General features: G+C 43.9%; 1 protein-coding gene across 8 annotated transcripts in view; it reads right to left on the bottom strand.

Annotated features, from left to right (window-relative positions):
- Positions 1-482: 482 nt before the first annotated feature.
- GLYR1 (glyoxylate reductase 1 homolog) overlaps positions 483-18,748 on the bottom strand; it is a 37,578-nt gene continuing 19,312 nt past the window's right edge. For 7 of the 8 annotated variants that reach the window (XM_070955362.1, XM_070955365.1, XM_070955364.1 and 4 more), the window contains 7 exons: positions 16,612-16,711; positions 14,768-14,878; positions 10,271-10,372; positions 7,362-7,524; positions 5,695-5,874; positions 4,541-4,665; positions 483-3,817 (listed from right to left, as the gene is read on the bottom strand). In XM_070955362.1, the coding sequence (XP_070811463.1) occupies positions 3,743-3,817; positions 4,541-4,665; positions 5,695-5,874; positions 7,362-7,524; positions 10,271-10,372; positions 14,768-14,878; positions 16,612-16,711 (856 nt within the window). In that variant the 3' untranslated portion in view covers positions 483-3,742. The remainder of the gene's footprint in view (positions 3,818-4,540; positions 4,666-5,694; positions 5,875-7,361; positions 7,525-10,270; positions 10,373-14,767; positions 14,879-16,611; positions 16,712-18,748) is intronic. The other variant, XM_070955363.1, reaches the window with a different exon arrangement.

Below are 18,748 nucleotides of genomic sequence, written 5' to 3'. Positions count from 1 at the left end.
TAACTCTTCCTATCCACCCTGCAAAATAAACAAAACAGTTCAATTCTTCCCAACTCATTTCAAATGGAAAAAGAGTTTTCCCCTGGATTTCCCCCCTAATATTTCAAACAATATTGCTGAAATAAACTACATTGTTGTCATTGCAAAGGAAACTGTATGGTGTGTTGTGGTTTGTAAATGCTGATGATTAAACAGGAGTTGTTTTTACAAATCTCCCTCCATCCTCCAGTCTCACCATCAAATTTTAAATTTTGCAGTATATTTTCAGCTTTTATTAATGGCATTCATCCTTTCTAAACTTTCTCCATTCCCTTGCCCTTGAAGTTATACACAAATGATAGTCCAACAATTTAAATTTATACTCTTGACTAATGCACCTATTACCATTTTTTGTGCTTTGGGAATGGGAGATTCGTATGCTAATTCTTCCCCCAAAGTATGCAGTTAGGAAAGAAGAATACTTTAGAGAGCAACAAATAGCATTGTGTTACCAAGAAAAGTTTTATTTCCTTTTGCCAGTAGCTTTGTTAATTGCACAAGAAAAAAAAATCATTTTGTCTGTGTTTGCCATTTAATCATCACCACACATCCTATCTGAATGACAAAACATTAATTAAAAACAAGGCAAAAATAAAAAATAAAAATTCACAACCTTAATTACCTATAGATCATTCATCAAAGGTAGAAGGAATTAAAAGAAACAGCTTTTTTTTCTTACAAGCTCTCCACAAGTGTAAATATCTTTTTTATCTTGAAAAAGGAGGGAACAACAACAAAAAAAAGCAACTGCTAAAACAGAAATCCCATTTTTTTTTAAAAAAAAGAAACTTTACAGTATTGTCAACAATATTAAGACAACAATGACTAAAGCCAGTTCCATCGTATTCTCTTGTAACAAACGCTTCCCCTTCTGCGCCACTGTGCCAGTTCGATTTTTAAGGACACCCCCAACTGAGAATTGATCAAAGCTGGCTCTCGGAGCAGGAAAGGCTTGAGTAGGAAAGGGGTCCCATGGCACCTTAAAACCAGCAAATATGTTGCAAATGTAAAACTGGTAGACTAATGGATACACTTTGACCCATAAAATTGGATGCCACAAAAACCCAGTTTACATAAACTACTGTTTGGCTGCAAACAAAAGAAAACAAGGGTGTCCTTCTAAAAAAGGCATGAGATAAGCCAGCAGTTCCAAGCTCGTTAGCGTTTTGAGCTGTTGCCTCCCCTTGGGATATCACTAACTGTGCAAAAAGGACTGCACCCCTTCAGTAGATATTTGCTCTGACAGAGAAACCACAAGATAGAGAGACTGAATGGAAGACGCTACAGTTCTCTTACGTTGCAGTTCCTAGTTCCATTTGGATTTATTTATTTTTTGGCTAGAGGGGCAAAATAAAATATTCTGGGAACTATATCTGTTCTGCAAGGTTCTCACAAAATCTCAGAAGGATCTCTCTGTCCTCTTCCTGACAATTTTTTAGAACAGGGGTACAACTTTTAAGACCGATGGACTTCAAATCCGAGAATTCAATTCCCTAACAATGCTGGCTGGGGAATTCTGGTAACTGAGGTCCATCGGTCTTAAAAGTAGCCAAAGTCGGAATCCCTGCTTCAGAAGGTCTTTGGAAGAGTAGCTTCCAGGTGTAATTTACTGCCTTAAGAACCATCTTGAATGAGGTCATCTTCCCCACCCCACCCAAATCCATCTGCTCTTCCTGACAGGTACTAGTTGTCCTTAAAAAGCTTGACTTACTCATAAGGAGTTCATTTCTATTAGCAAGATACACTTCACTGTGGGAAAAAGCAGGCAGATAGCTATTGGGACCTATTAAACCCCTGGATAGGGACAAAAACCAATGTCCTTTTTTTTTAAAGGTAGATTGTCTGTACCACAGAAGGAAAGGAAACCTATATCAGGAATATGTGCTGTAGCAAGAGCAGAGTAGGGCGAGGCCTACTCTTTTAATCTATCAACTAAACTTTTTAATATATCAACTAAAACCCTGGAGTCTTCTCTGCCTGCACTCAGAATGGGCCAGAACTATATCCACATAGTTTGGGAGACCAACCCAAGGTTCAAAGAGATGGATGTCACATTTGCATTTTGAAAGTTTAAATACTGGCAAGAGAAGTTCATCAATCTGAAATGTACAATTAAGCGGACTAGGTATCTGGGTGCTGAGTTCTGGAGCTCTGTTTTATGCAAATGTGAAAGTCTCTGCATGAACCCAGAAATGGTTTCCAACGCTTTCTGATGTATGCATTCCAAGCTTGAGCAAAGGGGCTTTCTCTCAAGATTAATACTGACTTTTGAGACTGAAAAAAAAAAACCATCACAATTTTGTTGGAATATGCTGATGTGTTCCTGTATTTTAAGACTACTTTGTCAATTTCAGCAAAGAATTAAGCTGTATCGGTCCATAGCTTGCTGAATCTTTCATTACATTACTTGCAAGCAGGATTTCTACTTCACACTAGGAGCATCTTCAATTTTTCAGAAAGAAAAACATGGAAATCAAATTATCTGTTTTTCTGATTATCGGGCAACACTCAAGACCCAAATCATCCTTGCGAATATTAGAGGAGCAAAGATGCGTACATTCAGGGTGCTGATTCTCCAAGATGAACCTGAAGAAATTCTAGTGCTAGAAATTCTACCACCTTTTTTTTTTTGGGGGGGGGGGGAGAGGGGTAAATGTCCATTATGTGAATCACAGGCTGGTCAAATCTTTTTACGGATGCCTTCAGAATGGATAAACCATTTGGGAAATTAAGAGCCTGTAGAGACATCCTGCATTATCAGAGGCTCATTTTGAACTGGAATTAAAGTAAAAGATAAGTTCTCTCATTTACAAAAGCTGTTTCCATGGAGAAGGCTTGGATGCAAACCCCTCTTCTTCTGTTAGGAAACTATGGCCTACACTCCCACACACACAAAACCTTTTGTTCTAACCTTTTTCTCCAAGGAAAAAGAACACAGGTGTGCCAAAATCCGACCCCAATTGTCAAAACCATGCAGGTAAAGGGACACGTTTTTCAACTGTCCTGACTGTGCAAGAGAACCCTACACACACACACACACACACACACACACACACACGTACGTGTATGTGTGTGTGTGTATTGTGTATATATAGTGTGTTTATATATATATATATGTATATATGTATGTGTGTATATAGTGTGTGTATATGTGTGTGTGCTTATATGTATGTATGTGTGTGTGTGTGTGTGTGTGTGTGTGTGTGTGTGTGTGTGTGTGTGTGTTTATGGTTCTCTTGCACAGTTAGGGACAGTTGAGAAACGGATGTCCCTTTACCTGGATGTAGCAAATCATTGAAACAGCAGCTGGAAAGAACTTAAAATGCCCAGGGACACAAATACAATGAGAACCAGGATTAAAGCCAAGCAGCATTATTGGGGAGGGTGGGTGGGTTATTCCATTCTATGACTCCCAAGGGGTGGTAAGAGATATGTGGTCCAATCTCTTCTACTGCTGCTGCTGCTGCAGCAGCAGCAGCTAGCTGGCACAGGAAGGCATTACTGTCCTTGTGGCAGATCTCAAAAAAGGTTTTGGGTTTTTTTGTATTAAAAAGAAAAAAGAAAATAAAAAAGAAAGAAGGAAAATGGTTGGTGGGAATATGGGGGAGAGGAGACAGAGAGACAAAGATGGACTGGTCCAGAGTTAAAACCCAGTATTCATCGTTATAATTAATCATAGTATTAACAATTAGAAGAAGGTAGCCTAGTGGATGTAGGCCCTGTACACAGCAGACATGTCATTGTCAGACTGGTCCAACGCTTTTGCCCGTTTGTAGACCTGAGGGAGAAAATGGAGAAGAGACAAGTCACCAAAGAGGACCAGTGGCTTCCTTAAAAAAAAAAAAAAACACACACACATACACACACACGGCTGCACCTACTAACTTCCCTTCCATCAAAAGTACCTGAACAAATTAAAGGGGATCCAGAATCTGTTGTTTAGGGACTCACCTTCTGACAAGCAAAGTCAACGGGGGAAGCCAGATTCACTTAATGACTGGGTTACTAACTTAACAATTGCAGCGATTCACTTAACCATCGTGGCAAGCAAAGGCGTAAAATGGGGCAAAATTCACTTAACTGCCCCCCACTTAGCCAACAGAAAGGTTGGGCTCTCAATTGTGGTCATAAGTCAAGGACTACCTGTAATGTCTGAATGAGAATCTGTGGATTCTGTTATTTTATGCCAGAGGGCATTCCAGATAGCTGTTAATAAAACCCTTTATTTTTGACCTTTCTGAATTTTAGGTAACAAATTTGAAGACTCCCCCGTCCCCTTCACAGAGCGAGTCTGGTTGGTGTAGAATTAAAATGTAGAAAACATGTCATTATATCCCAGTAGGAGGCAGTTAAAATTAATTAAGGAGGCAGCTAAGGTCAAATATCTAGACTGAAAAAACAACAATCTCGACCAAATCTTTAGATGCTTTTCTAAAGGTTTGCAGAAAAAAAACCACCATAAGACAGGACTGAACAGAAACAGGGTTGGGGAAAAACCTACCTCGTTGGCTGCAGCTGCCATGGGAGTTGGATGATTAACAGAATCGCCTAGTGCAATGGCTAATCTGAGATCCTTCTGGATGTATTTCAGGTAGAAATCGGGTTTGAAGTTTCCTTGCAGGATATCTAGAGAAGGAAAAGCCCAGCTACGTTTTCATATTCCACTTTCCCTACTGATAACCCCCTTGCCCTTCGGATTTCACCATTCCCAGTGCACCTATTTAAACATGCAAGACCATGTCCCGTCACAGAGTGATCCTTTCCCAAATTATTCATGCTAATAGATAACAAACTCTCTAAGATGGCCCTGAAAGTCTTTTACACACTTTCAAGATTGTATTTTGGTATACAAACAGGTTTTTACTTTCTACTGCCCTTCATTCCAGTCATTTGTATTGTTTGTACATACACATGGAGAGAAACTGCTTTCCTTGACAAATCAAGGCAAGGGCCCTGGAGAGAGATCTCCCTTAATACATCCCAACCACAAACTTCAAGGTGGGTGAACTTCATAACTGAGGAGGATTTGAGCTTGGCCCTCCCTGGGCCTGTCCACTACTTTAACTACTTCGCTATCACAGTTAGAAAGCATGTAATAGGAGGAACCATTTGGAAACCTCCAGCAAATATGGCTATGGGAGGGATAGGAAACAGCCCTATACCAACAGCACGGGTGTCAAACTTGCTGCGTCATGTTGCCATCACGTGACGTTTTGCGATGTTTTTCCTCTTTGCGGAGCTAGGGTGGGCGTGGCCTACATGTGACGCATCTGGCCCGCGGGCCGCCAGTTTGACACCCCTGCCATTCAGGAAAGAGCTAGTTCAAGAGTAGAAGCAGGCCATTTGCTGACCTCTTGATCCGTGTTTCTCAACTTTAGCAGCTTTAAGAAGTCTGGGCTTCAATTCCCAGAATTCCCCAGCCAGCATGGGAATTCTTAAGAGTCGGATGTCCACACCTCTTAACGTTGCCAAAGTTGAGAAACCCTGATATTTAGGCATCTACTCAACTCCCATCAGGCCCTCTCAAGATGACCCAAAATCAAAGGATTATGGGAACTGGTCAGAACAACTGGAAGATTCTGGATTGGCTACACCTGATTGAGAGAAACAAGCCTTTTTACATAAAAAAGTGGGGGAGGGAATGAAGAACTTTACTTTGGCACTTCTGATCCAGAAAGATGCTGGCCAGCTGTCCCTGATTGAGGATGTCCAGAAGGGTCTGCTGGGACTGACCAGTGACCTGAGCCAAAGTCAGTCCCTCTGCTATTGTGGCCATGAAGCTTCCTTGGACCATGTTCACGATCAGCATCATCTTGGCAGCATTGCCTACTTCTCCTGTGGGAGAGAGAGAGAGAGGTTGAGATTATCTACAAGGAGATGGGGCTAAAAAAAACCCCCGATACCTGCTCAACAATATGTTAGGCCAGGGGTGTCAAACTCGATTTCATTGAGGGCCACATCAGGGTTGTTTGATCTCAGGGGGGCGGGGGCATGGCCAGCTTGACTCGTGTTGGGGGGCACCTGTGGTAGCCTGAGCGCTCCGACAGTGAAAACAGGCTCCCGAGCTCCGTTTCCGACTGGGACAGCCTTCTGCAACCCTCTGCCAGCTAAAACGGAGCTCGTGAGGGTTAAGCGTGGCCCTCGTGAGCTCAGTTTTCGGCTGGGATGGCCTCCTGCAACCCTCTGCCAGTGAAAATGGAGCTCGTGAGGGCTGTTTGCGGCCCTCCCGAACTCCATTTTCACTGGCAGAGGCACCATCCTTGCTGTTTCCAGGATGCGGCCTGCAGGCCTTGATTTAACATCCCTGTGTTAGACCTTGTTAAGACATTTTATAACATCTGCTAATCTGTCTCTTGATGCATTCCTCTACTTTTATACAACAACAATAAATTTCTGTTGATAACAGAGGAATTGTTTGTTCCCAAACTTCTGTAGTTTCTTCGCCATTCTTCAGAATTCAGCTTCATAGTAATTTACCGGTCTTAAGAGCTAGTCAAAAGACTCCCATTCTAAATTCTTTACACTGGATGCCCCTCAGCTAGTGGACTACATTGGAAAAAGAATGCTACCCGATAGCAAAAGTCTTGAATGATGTTGGTTCAGCGAAGATTTGCTATTTTTTTTTAATAAGATGAGTGATATGGTTCTCCTGTAGAGATTCAGAGATTTGGGGTTAATAGGTATTTACACTAACAAACATTTACCAATGTCCAGAGAGAACCCCAATACTAGGATGTACAATTAATCAACAACCCCACAAATCAAAATATACTACATGCCCAATAAATCACACACCATTTCAAAGGATGCTACGAAGTATGTGTGTGCATGCATAACAACTGTATTCTACTCTAAAATGTTGGTACATAATGTCAAGAATAGCATACACTAAGGAGAAAAAAAAAGGATCAGGCCTGGTTTGTACTACCAAGTGACCCCTGCAGTATAAATAGGTTTGAGAATAGCTGGATTTTATTTTTGTGGAAAAGGGAAAAACATGTTATTTCTAAATACAATTCCAGGTGGCGTACAGATAATGGTTGTGCCTCCTCTCACTTTATGACTTCAACCCATTTGGCTGTTGGATGAAGTTATCGTAATCTTGCAGACTTTTGTTAGTAGCTTAAGAAGTTGCTTTAAAACAGATGTTAGAAGTGCTCCTCGGAGTAATCTTAAAATGAGAGTTAACACAGGAAAAAAAAATGCAGAGAGAGATCCTGTATGAGAAACTCATAAAGAAGCCATGAATTATTAACTGTACATTTTCACACTTTGACCTTCCAGACACAAGGACTGGCATCCCCACCACTTCATGAAACTACCTAGGAAGAAAGAAGTCTTCCCCATTGCTTGGAAACAGCTACTGCAGTCTTCATATAAGCCTCTGTCTCCGGCCGCTAATATCACCAGCATCCCATCGTTGGATAGCTGTTGGTTCCCTGAGACTGGGGCTTCCAGGAAGCGACCACCTCTGGAGACAATCACCTGGAAGCAAGAGAAGGTGGACCATTCTGAGCAGAGAAGACAAGTTGCATCAGCCAAGGACACCGGTGGCCGTACTAATCTCCCCACCCAACTCAGATAATATGGTATCAGTTACAGGTGATCCTTAGTTAACAATGGAGTGATTGTTCGAACTTACGATGGTGCTAGGCCAGTGGTAGACCTCATACTTAAAACATTGCAGTGTCCCACAGTCACATGAACACAAATTGCAACCTTCCCTGCCAATGTCCCACAAGCAAAGTCAATCAGGAAGCTGGTAGGCAGTCATAGTTGTAAGAGATCCTTGCTTAACAACCTACATGGGTCTTACTTACAGACAGCAACAGGGAGCGTGGGAACTGCCATCGCTTAAGCAGCACAGTAATATGGTTTTTTTTTTTTTGCTTTACAACCATGTCACTTAGCAACAGTTTCCCTTACAAATTAGCATTGTTAAGGGAGGACTACTTGTATTACCCAAACATTAATCTTCTGTGAAGCCTAAACACTCCACCAGCAACAAAACAAAACAGTATGCCAGCATGTTGAATGCTACTTGAGAGAAATTATAGTTTACTACACATGAAAGGAAAATTTTGCAAGTTCTAAAAACAGTAAAGAGATATACGGTAGGCATCTATGTATAATCCACAGGCCTTCTCTCTAGGCAGTTTTCACTCTATGGAACTCTGATCCCCCCCCCTCTGGAGTAATATTAAAATCAACTCATTTTTAATGGTCTGCAGTCAAACCAAGGCTGTATTTTTTCTTTCCAGCAAGACTCTGTCTCCACCCCCACCACCAGCCCTTGATTCTGAGCAGGGATGTTCGCTTTCTGCATTCCATTTTGACTTTTACGATCATGCACTTTGATTTTGTGCATTGCTGCAATCTGTCTAGAATGTTTTGCAATTGGGGGAAAACGATGAACGTTGAAAATCAATCAGTAATATCCACACATGCACAAGTCTTCATGCACACATTTTGTTTGTAAGGAAGGGACTATTAAAAAAACAAACAAACTTGGGAGAACTGAGAAAGGTGGTTAAGCCAGTTTCACGTATCATTTAAAATAAAAAGAATAGTGTGTCTCTCTGTGGTTAAGATTAGCCTGCCCTTTTGTACACTTTTCGACTCGTTAAATATTTCAAAAGCCATTCGAGCAAGCCCAGAGTCAGGCCTCCCAGGCAGCCCAGAAACACAACTAGATGAGCTAATGTTCCTTTACCGTTAAGGCTACGTTAGCAAAATATTTAGTGTCTGAAGGAACAAACAACTTCTCTCCCCTTTTAATTTCTGATCCACAGACAGGCCCTTCCCAGAGTTTCTTTCTCTGTTAAAACAATCTTACCCTTCTTGTCTGATTTCTACCAATAAAGGATAATATTTGTAGCTCAGGGTTGAAATGAGGGATCCTTGGTGTTCTTCGAGCTTGGCTGTGTTTCCTTGCAGGCGTTTCGTTACCCAAACTAGGTAACATCATCAGTGCTAGTGATGATGACCAGCACTGATGATGTTACCTAGTCTGGGTAATGAAACGCCTGCAAGGAAACAGCCAAGCTCAGAGAGTGCCAAGGATCTCTCGTGCCCGATTGTTCCTTAGTGTTGTGGCCTGACGCAGGACTGGCAGCAAAGTCAGACAGTGAGGAGGTTGGGGAGGAATATAGGCCGGTCCTGGGGGCTGGGAAAAGCTCGGACGAGGGCTGTGTGTCGGAGGAAGAGAGGGAGATAGACAGCAGCGAGGAAGAGGAACAGCTGGAGCCCGTTCCCAGTGTGTGCATGCTCAGAGCTGCCAGAAGACAAGAACAACTCAAAAAGCAGGGTTGACTTGGGAGTAAAGCCACACCTTGAAGATGATTGGCCCCTCCCATAGGAAACAAAAGAGAAGCAAACAGGGAGGGGGCTTTTGCAGGAAACAATTCGTTTGTTCGGTAGTTAGTTTCAAGAGTGGAAAGTTCTGTTTGTGCCTCTAAGTTTTGCCTTAATCTGCGTTTGGAAACAAGTTACATGGCAGCCTGCCAAGCGAGATAAGATGTGTTGAGAAATATTCTCAATAAACTGTTTCAACTCAAAGCGACGGTATAGAGCACTGCACACCAGAACAACTAGACACAAGAACAGTTTTTTTCGCGAATGCCATCCCTCTGCTAAACAAATAATTCCCTCAACACTGTCAAACTATTAGTCTGCACTACTATTAATTTCTCATCGTTCCCACCACCCATCTCCTTCCACTGATGACTGTAATTTTGTTTCTTGTATCCTTACAATTTATATTGATATTGTTTCCTGATTGCTTATTTGTACCCTATGGCTATCATTAAGTGTTGTACCTTATGATTCTTGATGAACATATCTTTTCTTTTATGTACACTGAGAGTGTATGCACCAAGACAAATTCCTTGTGTGTCCAATCACATTTGGCCAATAAAAAATTCTATTCTATTCTATTCTATTCTATTCTATTCTATTCTATTCTATTCTATTCTATTCTATTCTATTCTATTCTTCTATTCTATTCTTCTATTCAGAAATATTCCTTTGAAAAACTGTTTGGACAAACCTTGCTGACTGTGAATGGAAGTAATTCACAGTCGTGTAAATAAAAGAGGTTTTGCCGGGACCAATTCCTGCTTCCTGCTTTTTTAAGGGAGCCCTAGGTCAGAACACTTAGCCCGCATCTCTTCCCCTCATTCCCCCAAGGTCCTTCTCACATACTATCACGCACACACCCCAGCACCATTACCTGAGCCAATTCCGTAACAGTGTCTGCATCCACGGTTGACATGTCCACGTAGCACTTCCCTGGACGGATGCCCTGGAGCACTCCGCTGGGACCAAGCACCAGCTGGGGGAAGAGAAGAGGGGCAAAGCAATAGGGTGCCTGCAAAGGAAACACAACCTAGCCAATGCCAAAGGGGGCTCCTACTGATCGCCGCACACATAATCATTAGCCGAGTTTCTCCCAGGCTTCCAAACTCTCGCCTGTAGAAGTAGTGGCTTCCCCCTGAAGTTAGCAGGCAGCTCTAACGATGCTGCACCGCTCAAAGTTAAGATATGACTGGTGGGAGCTTGGGCAGAATGCACTGTGGTTTTCAAAACGGGGATAGTCTGTAGAGATTCTCAGCCATCTAGGTCATGGTTGTCCCAAAGGTGCTTTTTTCAGGAGGCAACTGGACTTCCTTTAGCTTCTCATCCAAGAAGCTCTGACAGGATAATGGGAAAATGGGAGGATTTATATTCCTTACAGACAGCTGGCCATTTGCATCCTTTTAGAAGGTCGTTGAAGCACTTGGAGGTTTATCTATGTCCTCAGGGACACCTGAGTGGTTTTCCTGGTTCCTGTAGTCTGCAATTTTTCCTCTGGAAATCCATTCCTCCTCCCACACCTTTCCAAGGGTGTTCATCCCAAATTAGACAGAATAGTGGGGAATGGAAGGATTGATATTCCTTGCAGACAGCTGGCCATTTGCATCCTTTTAGAGGGTTGTTGAAGACAAATGACCAGCTGTCTGCAAGGAATATCAATCCTCCCATTCCCCACTATCCTGTCAGAGCTGAAGAAGCTTCTTGGATGAGAAGCGAAACATCTTCAAAGGGAAAAAAAAAGGAAGTTCAGTGGCCTCCTGAAAAAAACACCTTTGGGACAAAATGGTGATAATACTGGGCTGTACAGTTTCTGCAAAGTTTTATATGGCCCAATCAAGAACTTCTAAGAACTTCCAGATTGCTTGTGAGTCCTCCCAACCTGTTGTGGTCCACCAGCAGCCTGCAGAGCTGGTAGATGAGTCGGACAGTGAGGAGGCTGGGGAGGAACATGGGCCAGTCCTGGAGTCTGGGGAAGGCCCGGACGAGGGCTCTGCATCGGAGGCAGAGATGGGGCCAGGGCCATCGGAGAGTGATGCGCGGACTCCAGAGCCTCCAGAGTCGGACAACAGAGAGACAGAGGAACAGGAGCCTGTTCCTAGTGCGCACATCCGCAGAGCTGCCAGAAGGAACCGTTAAAACAAAAGGGACGACTCAGGAGTAAGACCTGGAGATGATTGGCCCCTCCCATAAGACTTAGAGGAACAAAGACATGTGAGCCCTTTGCGGGAAAGCAACGTTGTTAATTCTGTTCCCAGTCGGCATCTCTGTTTGATTCTGGAATCCGTGTGGCTTTGCCAAGTAGGTCTTCGGCAGCGTGTCAAGGAAGATAAAGGTTGGTGATTATCCCGAAGGACTTCTCCTGAAGGACTTTTTGCAACTAATTGGGACTCAGCTGTGAATGAACATAATTCACAGCTGTTGCAATAAAAGAGATTTTTGGGACTACTTGTGTGTTTTAATGACTCGGGAAGCTTAGGTCACAACACAACCATTCACAGTTTGGAAGGAACCTTAGATTTATACAGCCCAGCAATAAACTTCTCCAAGTGGTATTTCCCTATTGAGATACTCACACTGCTTTTTCATGTTGTGAATAAATATGCCTTAAATACACCCGTGCAAAGAAATCAACCGTGACTGTTCTTTGGAAAGACAGATACTGAGGAGGAAGCTCCAATACTTTGGCCACCTAATGAGAAGACTCACTGGAAAAGACTCTGATGTGGGGAAAGATTGAAAGGAAAAGAAGAAGGGAATGGCAGAGCTAGCTAGTGTCATTGGCACAATGAACATGAATTTGGGCAAACTGTGGGAGACAGCGGAGGATGTAGTGTGGTTTACGGGGTGGTGTGGAGTCATGACTTAGTGACTGAACAACAACAGAGAAACGTAGATAGAACAAGGATATAATTCATTTACAACATTGCAAGAGTTCTAGAGCCAGTTAGTTACACCAGCAGACCAATCATATGAAGTATGAAAACAGGCTATCTTAAAAAAGATCAGTTCACGGGAGGGGACAGGCTTCTACAGAGATGTGGTATGACTCACAGATTGATCTGGCGAGACAAAAGTGTTTATGCACGTCCTAAAGGGAGATAAGCAGACCAGCTTCTACATTAAAGGTAAAGGTTCCCCTTGCACATATGTGCTAGTCGTTCCTGACTCTAGGGGGCGGTGCTCATCTCCGTTTCAAAGCCAAAGACCTCTCCGTGGTCATGTGCCGGCATGACTCAATGCCAAAGGCGCATGGAACGCTATTCCCTTCCTACCAAAGGTGGTCCCTATTTTTCTACTTGCATTTTTTTACGTGCTTTCGAACTGCTAGGTTGGCAGAAGCTGGGACAAGGAACGGGAGCTCACCCCCTTACGCAGCGCTAGGGACTCAAACTGCTGAACTGCCGACCTTTTCGATCGACAAGCTCAGCGTCTTAGCCACTTCAAATTGACTCCACAGCTGCACTGGAGTTAGATAGAATCGGCCACTCACCTGGTTTTGCGGTAGACTTATTTTGTGTAATTCACTAAGCCTTTGCTTGAGCTGGTTTTGTGCAAGGAATTCAGATCAATGACGCCTAATTGCATTGAACAACACAATATGTCACACATTCAGCTGTGTCAAGGGCTCCTTTCCTGCTGCTGTTGTCCTACTTTTGAACCCTTGGCCACAGACTTCCAAGCCTGCTCCCACAATGCCACAAGCTGCAAAAAATCTTTTAGCTTGGTGCTTCTCAAATCTGATCTTAAGATCTGCAGACTTCAACCATATGTGGCTGAGGAATTCTGGGAATTGCAGTCCACGGATCTTAAAGTCATCAAGGTTAAGATCTTTTAGATCTAGACATTCTACATTAGATGAGTCCAGTATAAACAAATAGTGGAATTTTCAAAACTGGTCAATCGGTGTTTGCCAGTCACTTGATCCCAGAGTTCCTGGCATGGCACAGCTCTCGTAACATTTAACAGACTTTATTGGCATTTTCTCCTTAAGGGTGTCATTAAAAACAGTTCAGAATTTCAACAGAGGTCATACGTCAAGACTCTTATTTTATTTATTAAATTTTTATGCTGCCCGTTTCCTCTACAAGGTGATTCTGGGTGTTCTACCTATATCTGTTGCCCATATTTCTATCCCACAATAATCCAGAGATTGTCATAATGCTCAATGAAGCTTATGCCAATGAAGAATTCAGGGGAATTCAAAAGCCTGCCTCCTCCTTGGCAGTTGGCCAATAATGCTGTTATCATAATATCCATTTCAGTTTTTTTTTTAAGCAAACAGGGGGACTGTGGCTATCTTTGCTTATATTTTTAGAAATATAAAACTGAGTAAGGCATTTATGGTTTGAAATCCTTCAAGAGGCCTACAATAGTACAGTTCTGGTTCCAGTTTTTTATGGTTTCAGGCAACTTAATTGTCCCAGCCTGGGTGCCCCAAATGTCAACTAGGAATAAATGAGCTCTCATAGGACTGCTGTGAGGGGGTGGGGAACCACACAATATAATCCTGTGAAGTCAAACTAAACAGCAACTGTGAACCGAGCCTGCGGCAAGCAATAACTGTAATTCCACAGACTTGAAAATATTCCAAACCAACCACATACTGGTGACTTAATCCACTCGTTTGACAGTCAAGCTTTTCAGAGGTGATTAAATATTTGACACAATTACGTGCGGCAGAAGAGACCACTGCACAACTGAAAAGCTAGAGTAACCTTGTCCTAAATATCAAAAGAGCATTTCATAAATATTTAACAGTGCAGTGCGCTGGCTGGTCTTCGGTCAAAAGAGACGGCGAGCAGGCATCACTATGCAAGCCGGTTTTTCTCAACCTCCCCAGGATAAGGAACGTTTGTTATCTCCTTTTACAAGTTAAAAGTTTAAGACTGTGAGAATGCTCAATTAGCACCATTTTCAAAGGCCTCTTTCGTATCTCCTCTCCCTCCTTTGCTGAATGAATCAAGGCCTCTTGGACAATTAGGATGCTTTTGTGTGTTTTCAGCCTCTCTCAGCTGCCCTATGAGAAAAGCTAGTGTGTCCTTGTTAGTTCAAAGGAGAAGTAATTATCTGCAGAAGCAAAGGGTGTTTGCACACGTACAAGGACACCAATGAAGAAGTTGAAACTTTTGACTTCTGCTTATAAAACAAAATAGGCTTTCTGCATTGCTACTCCCTACAAATTAAAGAGAAGTGTAAATCAAGCCTTCGAGAGTCGTTCACAGTCATAGTAGTTTTTCTGGGCCAACTGAGAAAATTCTGGTTCTGGCAAAGCAGACATGATTGCTCTGTGACAAAGGCTGGGCGGGCGGGGGTGGGAGGTGGGGGAGAACGGAGCAATGGGGGGCTCAGGGAAGTAAAAAGAGGTAATCCTTACATCCTTGGCTGCTTTTGGATCAGATACGCAGGCAAAAGTGATATCGCAGGTCGAGACTACTTCGGCGGGGGTTCTTCCCAACCGGGCCCCCTCCTGGATGAACAAATCACACTGCAAAAGTCACAGACACAAGAAGTAAGGATTAAAATGAGCCTTGGAACCCCGATAGGCCCCAAATCGACCACCGCAGCCACGGTTGCTGAATTCTGAGAGTTGGAAGCCCACGTAGTTGGGAGACCTCTTAATGCAACCCCAGGAAATGTTTGGTCTGGGTCAGAATAAAGTTCTTGCCATTTCCAGTAGGCAACAGAAAGAAAGCGGTCTTTTCGGATCAGGTAACTTCGCCTGAACCAAAAGCGAAGAGAATTAGCTAAGCTTGCCAGGATAACAAAGAAATCCTTCCTCTGCTTTCTAGAAAGGTCACTGCAACGTATCATTGGAGATGGGCTTACCGGATATTTTGCATGGATAGAGCAAGCTTCATAGAACCTTATCGGAGCTGATCTATGTCTATGTCCTCGGCTGCTGCGACACCTTAGATTACCTTTCTGTAACAGCAACTCTGAAAGGGCTCCAAACTCTTGCTGATCCAAGAGAGTTTTTTTGTTGCAGAGTGGAAATGGCATGGAAATCCGACATTAAAGGACTGAACCCTGGGTCCAATCCCACCCACCAATCTTTCAACTGACACACAGGGGGCTTGGACATCTACGGGACTGGAATAATGCCAGAGAGGTAACTTAGGTCAGGGGTCTCGAACCGTGGCAACTTTAAGACTTGTGGACTTCAACTCCCAGAATTCCTCAGCCAGCTGGCTGAGGAATTCTGGGAGTTGAAGTCCACAAGTCTTAAAGTTGCCACGGTTCGAGACCCCTGACTTAGGTGATCCACCACATTACTGCTCTATCCCAAACGACACAGGTCTTTTCTTAAGCAGCTGCTGCTGTGCTCTAGATGGCATAGCAGGGTTTTCCTTAGTAGATCTCCTTATTATGAGGGTCTTAAAGAGATGCCAACTGCCTCATCCAGTCCCCCAGGCTCACAAAAACCGCTAACAGGATGATTTTTGGGAAAAAAAAAAATACGGGGCTAAACTGATGTGGGCATAGTCATTGCAGCTATCCTAAGTCAGAGCTTCTGCTGTCAGCCACAAAAATAGCACAAATTGGGGGGGGGGGGGGGGAAGAAATGAAACGGGAGGGAATGGAAACGTTACCATAGCTACAAGGATCTTGGTGGTAACGTAAGCTGGCGCTGTCAAACCAATTACTATGTTCAGAAGCCCATCTTGAAACATTTCAAATGTGGTGGGGCCAGAAAGCATCCATTTTAGTTAAATGGCTTTTCTCTTTCTTAGAGAATGTATGCTTTTGAGTCAGCGTTGACTCCTGGCGCTAGCTGCCTGGACAAGTCCTTGCAATTTTTCTGGCAAAGGTTTTTCAGAAGCGGTTTGTCCTTGCCTCCTTTCCTTGGGTTGAGGGGGAGGGTGGGGGAAACTGGCTGAAGGTCACTCAGCTGGCTTTCTGCCTAGGGTGGAACTCCCCAGAAGAGTCCCCAGAATCTAACCTGATGCTTTAATCAGGACGCCAAGCTGTCTCTCTTCTTCCTTACTTCCCCGATAAAAGTGAAACCCATAGCCCATCGTTCAGTATATAAAGAATGTCACAGTATAGATGAGAATATCGCTGTACATTTCTCGCAGTTTGTAAACAGAGAAACTCTCCCATTATTTCAGGCTTCGGGTGACCATCAGCAATTCAAAAGGCATTCCTTGATCGGGTCGGTGGCTTCGTCCCCCATTCGACAGAAGACCTCCTTTATTTCTTACTAGAAATGGGACTTACCTTCTCAGCGGTTCGATTCCAAACTGTGACAGTGTGACCCATTTTTATTAAGTTGGAAACAATGCCGCTGCCCATCAGGCCGAGACCAAGGAATCCGATCCTGCGTAGGGAAGAAGAGGGTGAGAGAGGGCCACTGAGCGGGGGAAAAATCTGCAGGCACATTCGTTGTTGTTGTTGTTGTTGTTTTTTCAAAGCTCACAAAAATCAAGATGCAGGGAAACGGAGGCAGAGTTAACAAGCAGAATGATGCACAAGGATAAACCAAGGGAAATCTATTATTCTCAGTTCCAAACCGATCACACAGCTTGCTCTAGGCAACAAGATATTTATTTCCGCCTCGGGGGTGTGTATGGGTGGGTTTCTGAACCCGTGCCGGTATTGCAAGCCCTGGGATCAGGCTTTGGACAAGAACTGTATCTTCTTTTCCTACTCATTTTTTCCATCAACAAAAGAATAGGGGAAAGGAGTCCAGAGCAAGACAGTGAGTGGCCTCACCAATTTTGGGATCTAATTCTGCTCAAATGCTCATTTCAGAAGTTGATGTGTGGCATTCAAAAAGACAATTGCTTCCAAGAGACAGGAAGTTTTCAACCCCGCCAGTCCTCTTGCAGAACTCCTTTCTAAAAGATCCGACGCTATAGAGGCAGGGGTCTCCAACCTTGGCAACATTAAGCCTGGCGGACTTCAACTCCCAGAATTCCTCAGCCAGCTTTGCCAAGGTTGGGGACCCCTGCTATAAAGGACTGTGCACACCAAGCAGCTGAGTCAGCAACACACTAAGAGCCCAGTGTAGCATGATGCAGTGCAGGATTAGATAAAGGTAAAGGTTCCCCTCGCACATATCTGCTAGTTGTTCCCGACTCTAGGGAGTAGTGCTCATCTCCGTTTCAAAGCCGTCTGTCCAAAGCCGTCTCCGTGGTCATGTGGCCCAGGATGACTAAACGCCAAAGGCGCACGGAACACTGATACCTTCCCACCAAAGGTGGTCCCTATTTTTCTACTTGCATTTTTGACGTGCTTTCGAACTGCTAGGTTGGCAGAAGCTGGGACAAGTAACGAGAGCTCACCCCATTACGTGGCACTAGGGATTTGAACCGCTGAACTGCCGACCTTTCGATCGACAAGGTCAGCATCTTAGCCACTGAACCACTGTGTCCCTGCCAGTGGAGGATTAGCCTGGTCCAACATTTTCAAGTAACGTAGACCCTTGTTTCAAGCCTTACTATCTCTGTTATCAACACTTCTGGGCTTATGATTAAGAAAGCCACTGCTAACAAGCGGAACTCTTACCCAAGACTGCTTGTGGTTAAGAATGTTTTATGCACATTTTTTTAAAGTAAAATAGGAGGACTGCCAGGCTCCAGAATAGAACAATTAAAACTACTTTACAGAACGTGCAAAAGAAAAAAAAAGGCAAGCAGGCCAGCTTCCCCTCCTTGCTGTCACCTCTCACAGCTGATTTGAGGAAAGCCAATTCCTAACCACTATGCTTTGCCACGCCGTGCACCCATGAGTGTCCTGCAAAGCTAAAGGAAAACAACACGAGAGTGTGCTGTTTTAGCTGCCAAGGAGCAGCTAAAAGGGCCCATTTGCAACTGTGCATCAGGACAGCAGAAGAGCTGCAAGGGGTTTGAGAGTTTACCTGAACGCCTTCATTGTTAAAAGTTTGTTTCCCTTCAGCAAAGGCAAAGAGCTGGCATCCTGAGATGGCTGCAGCGACAAGCAGGCCACAGCTTGCTCTGAAGAGAGCTGGAGGGAAATTGCCTCTGACAGCATGACAGGAAGTGCAACTGAGGTTACTGCCACTCGAGGAGAGGGGGAAGCACAAGGAGGGCCTGGAGGCTGATATGCCACAGAGGGCCCTTCCTGGAAGGTTCAGAAGTCCCACCTCCTCCTGTCCTTTCTCGTGGCTCAAGAGCCATTCGGAGGAGGTGGAACTCCCAAGACCATTCCCACAAGGAATCTTGCAATGAAGTCTGCCATGAAAAAAGAGGCTTTTTACAAAGCACTTAGGTCCAAATGGAAATCCACTGGATTGTGAGGAAGCCTCTGGGCAATTTTATTTTTCAGTACTCTAGCAATTTCATCTATTGGTCATGGCAGGGTTTTTTTGGGGGGGGCGGGAGGGAGGCTGGGC

The sequence above is a fragment of the Pituophis catenifer genome, unplaced genomic scaffold, assembly GCF_029215685.1.
Source record: "Pituophis catenifer annectens isolate HBS135680 unplaced genomic scaffold, rPitCat1.0.hap2 SCAF_16, whole genome shotgun sequence".
Classification (NCBI taxonomy): Eukaryota; Metazoa; Chordata; class Lepidosauria; order Squamata; family Colubridae; genus Pituophis; species Pituophis catenifer.
This window is presented reverse-complemented; position numbering and strand designations above follow the sequence as displayed.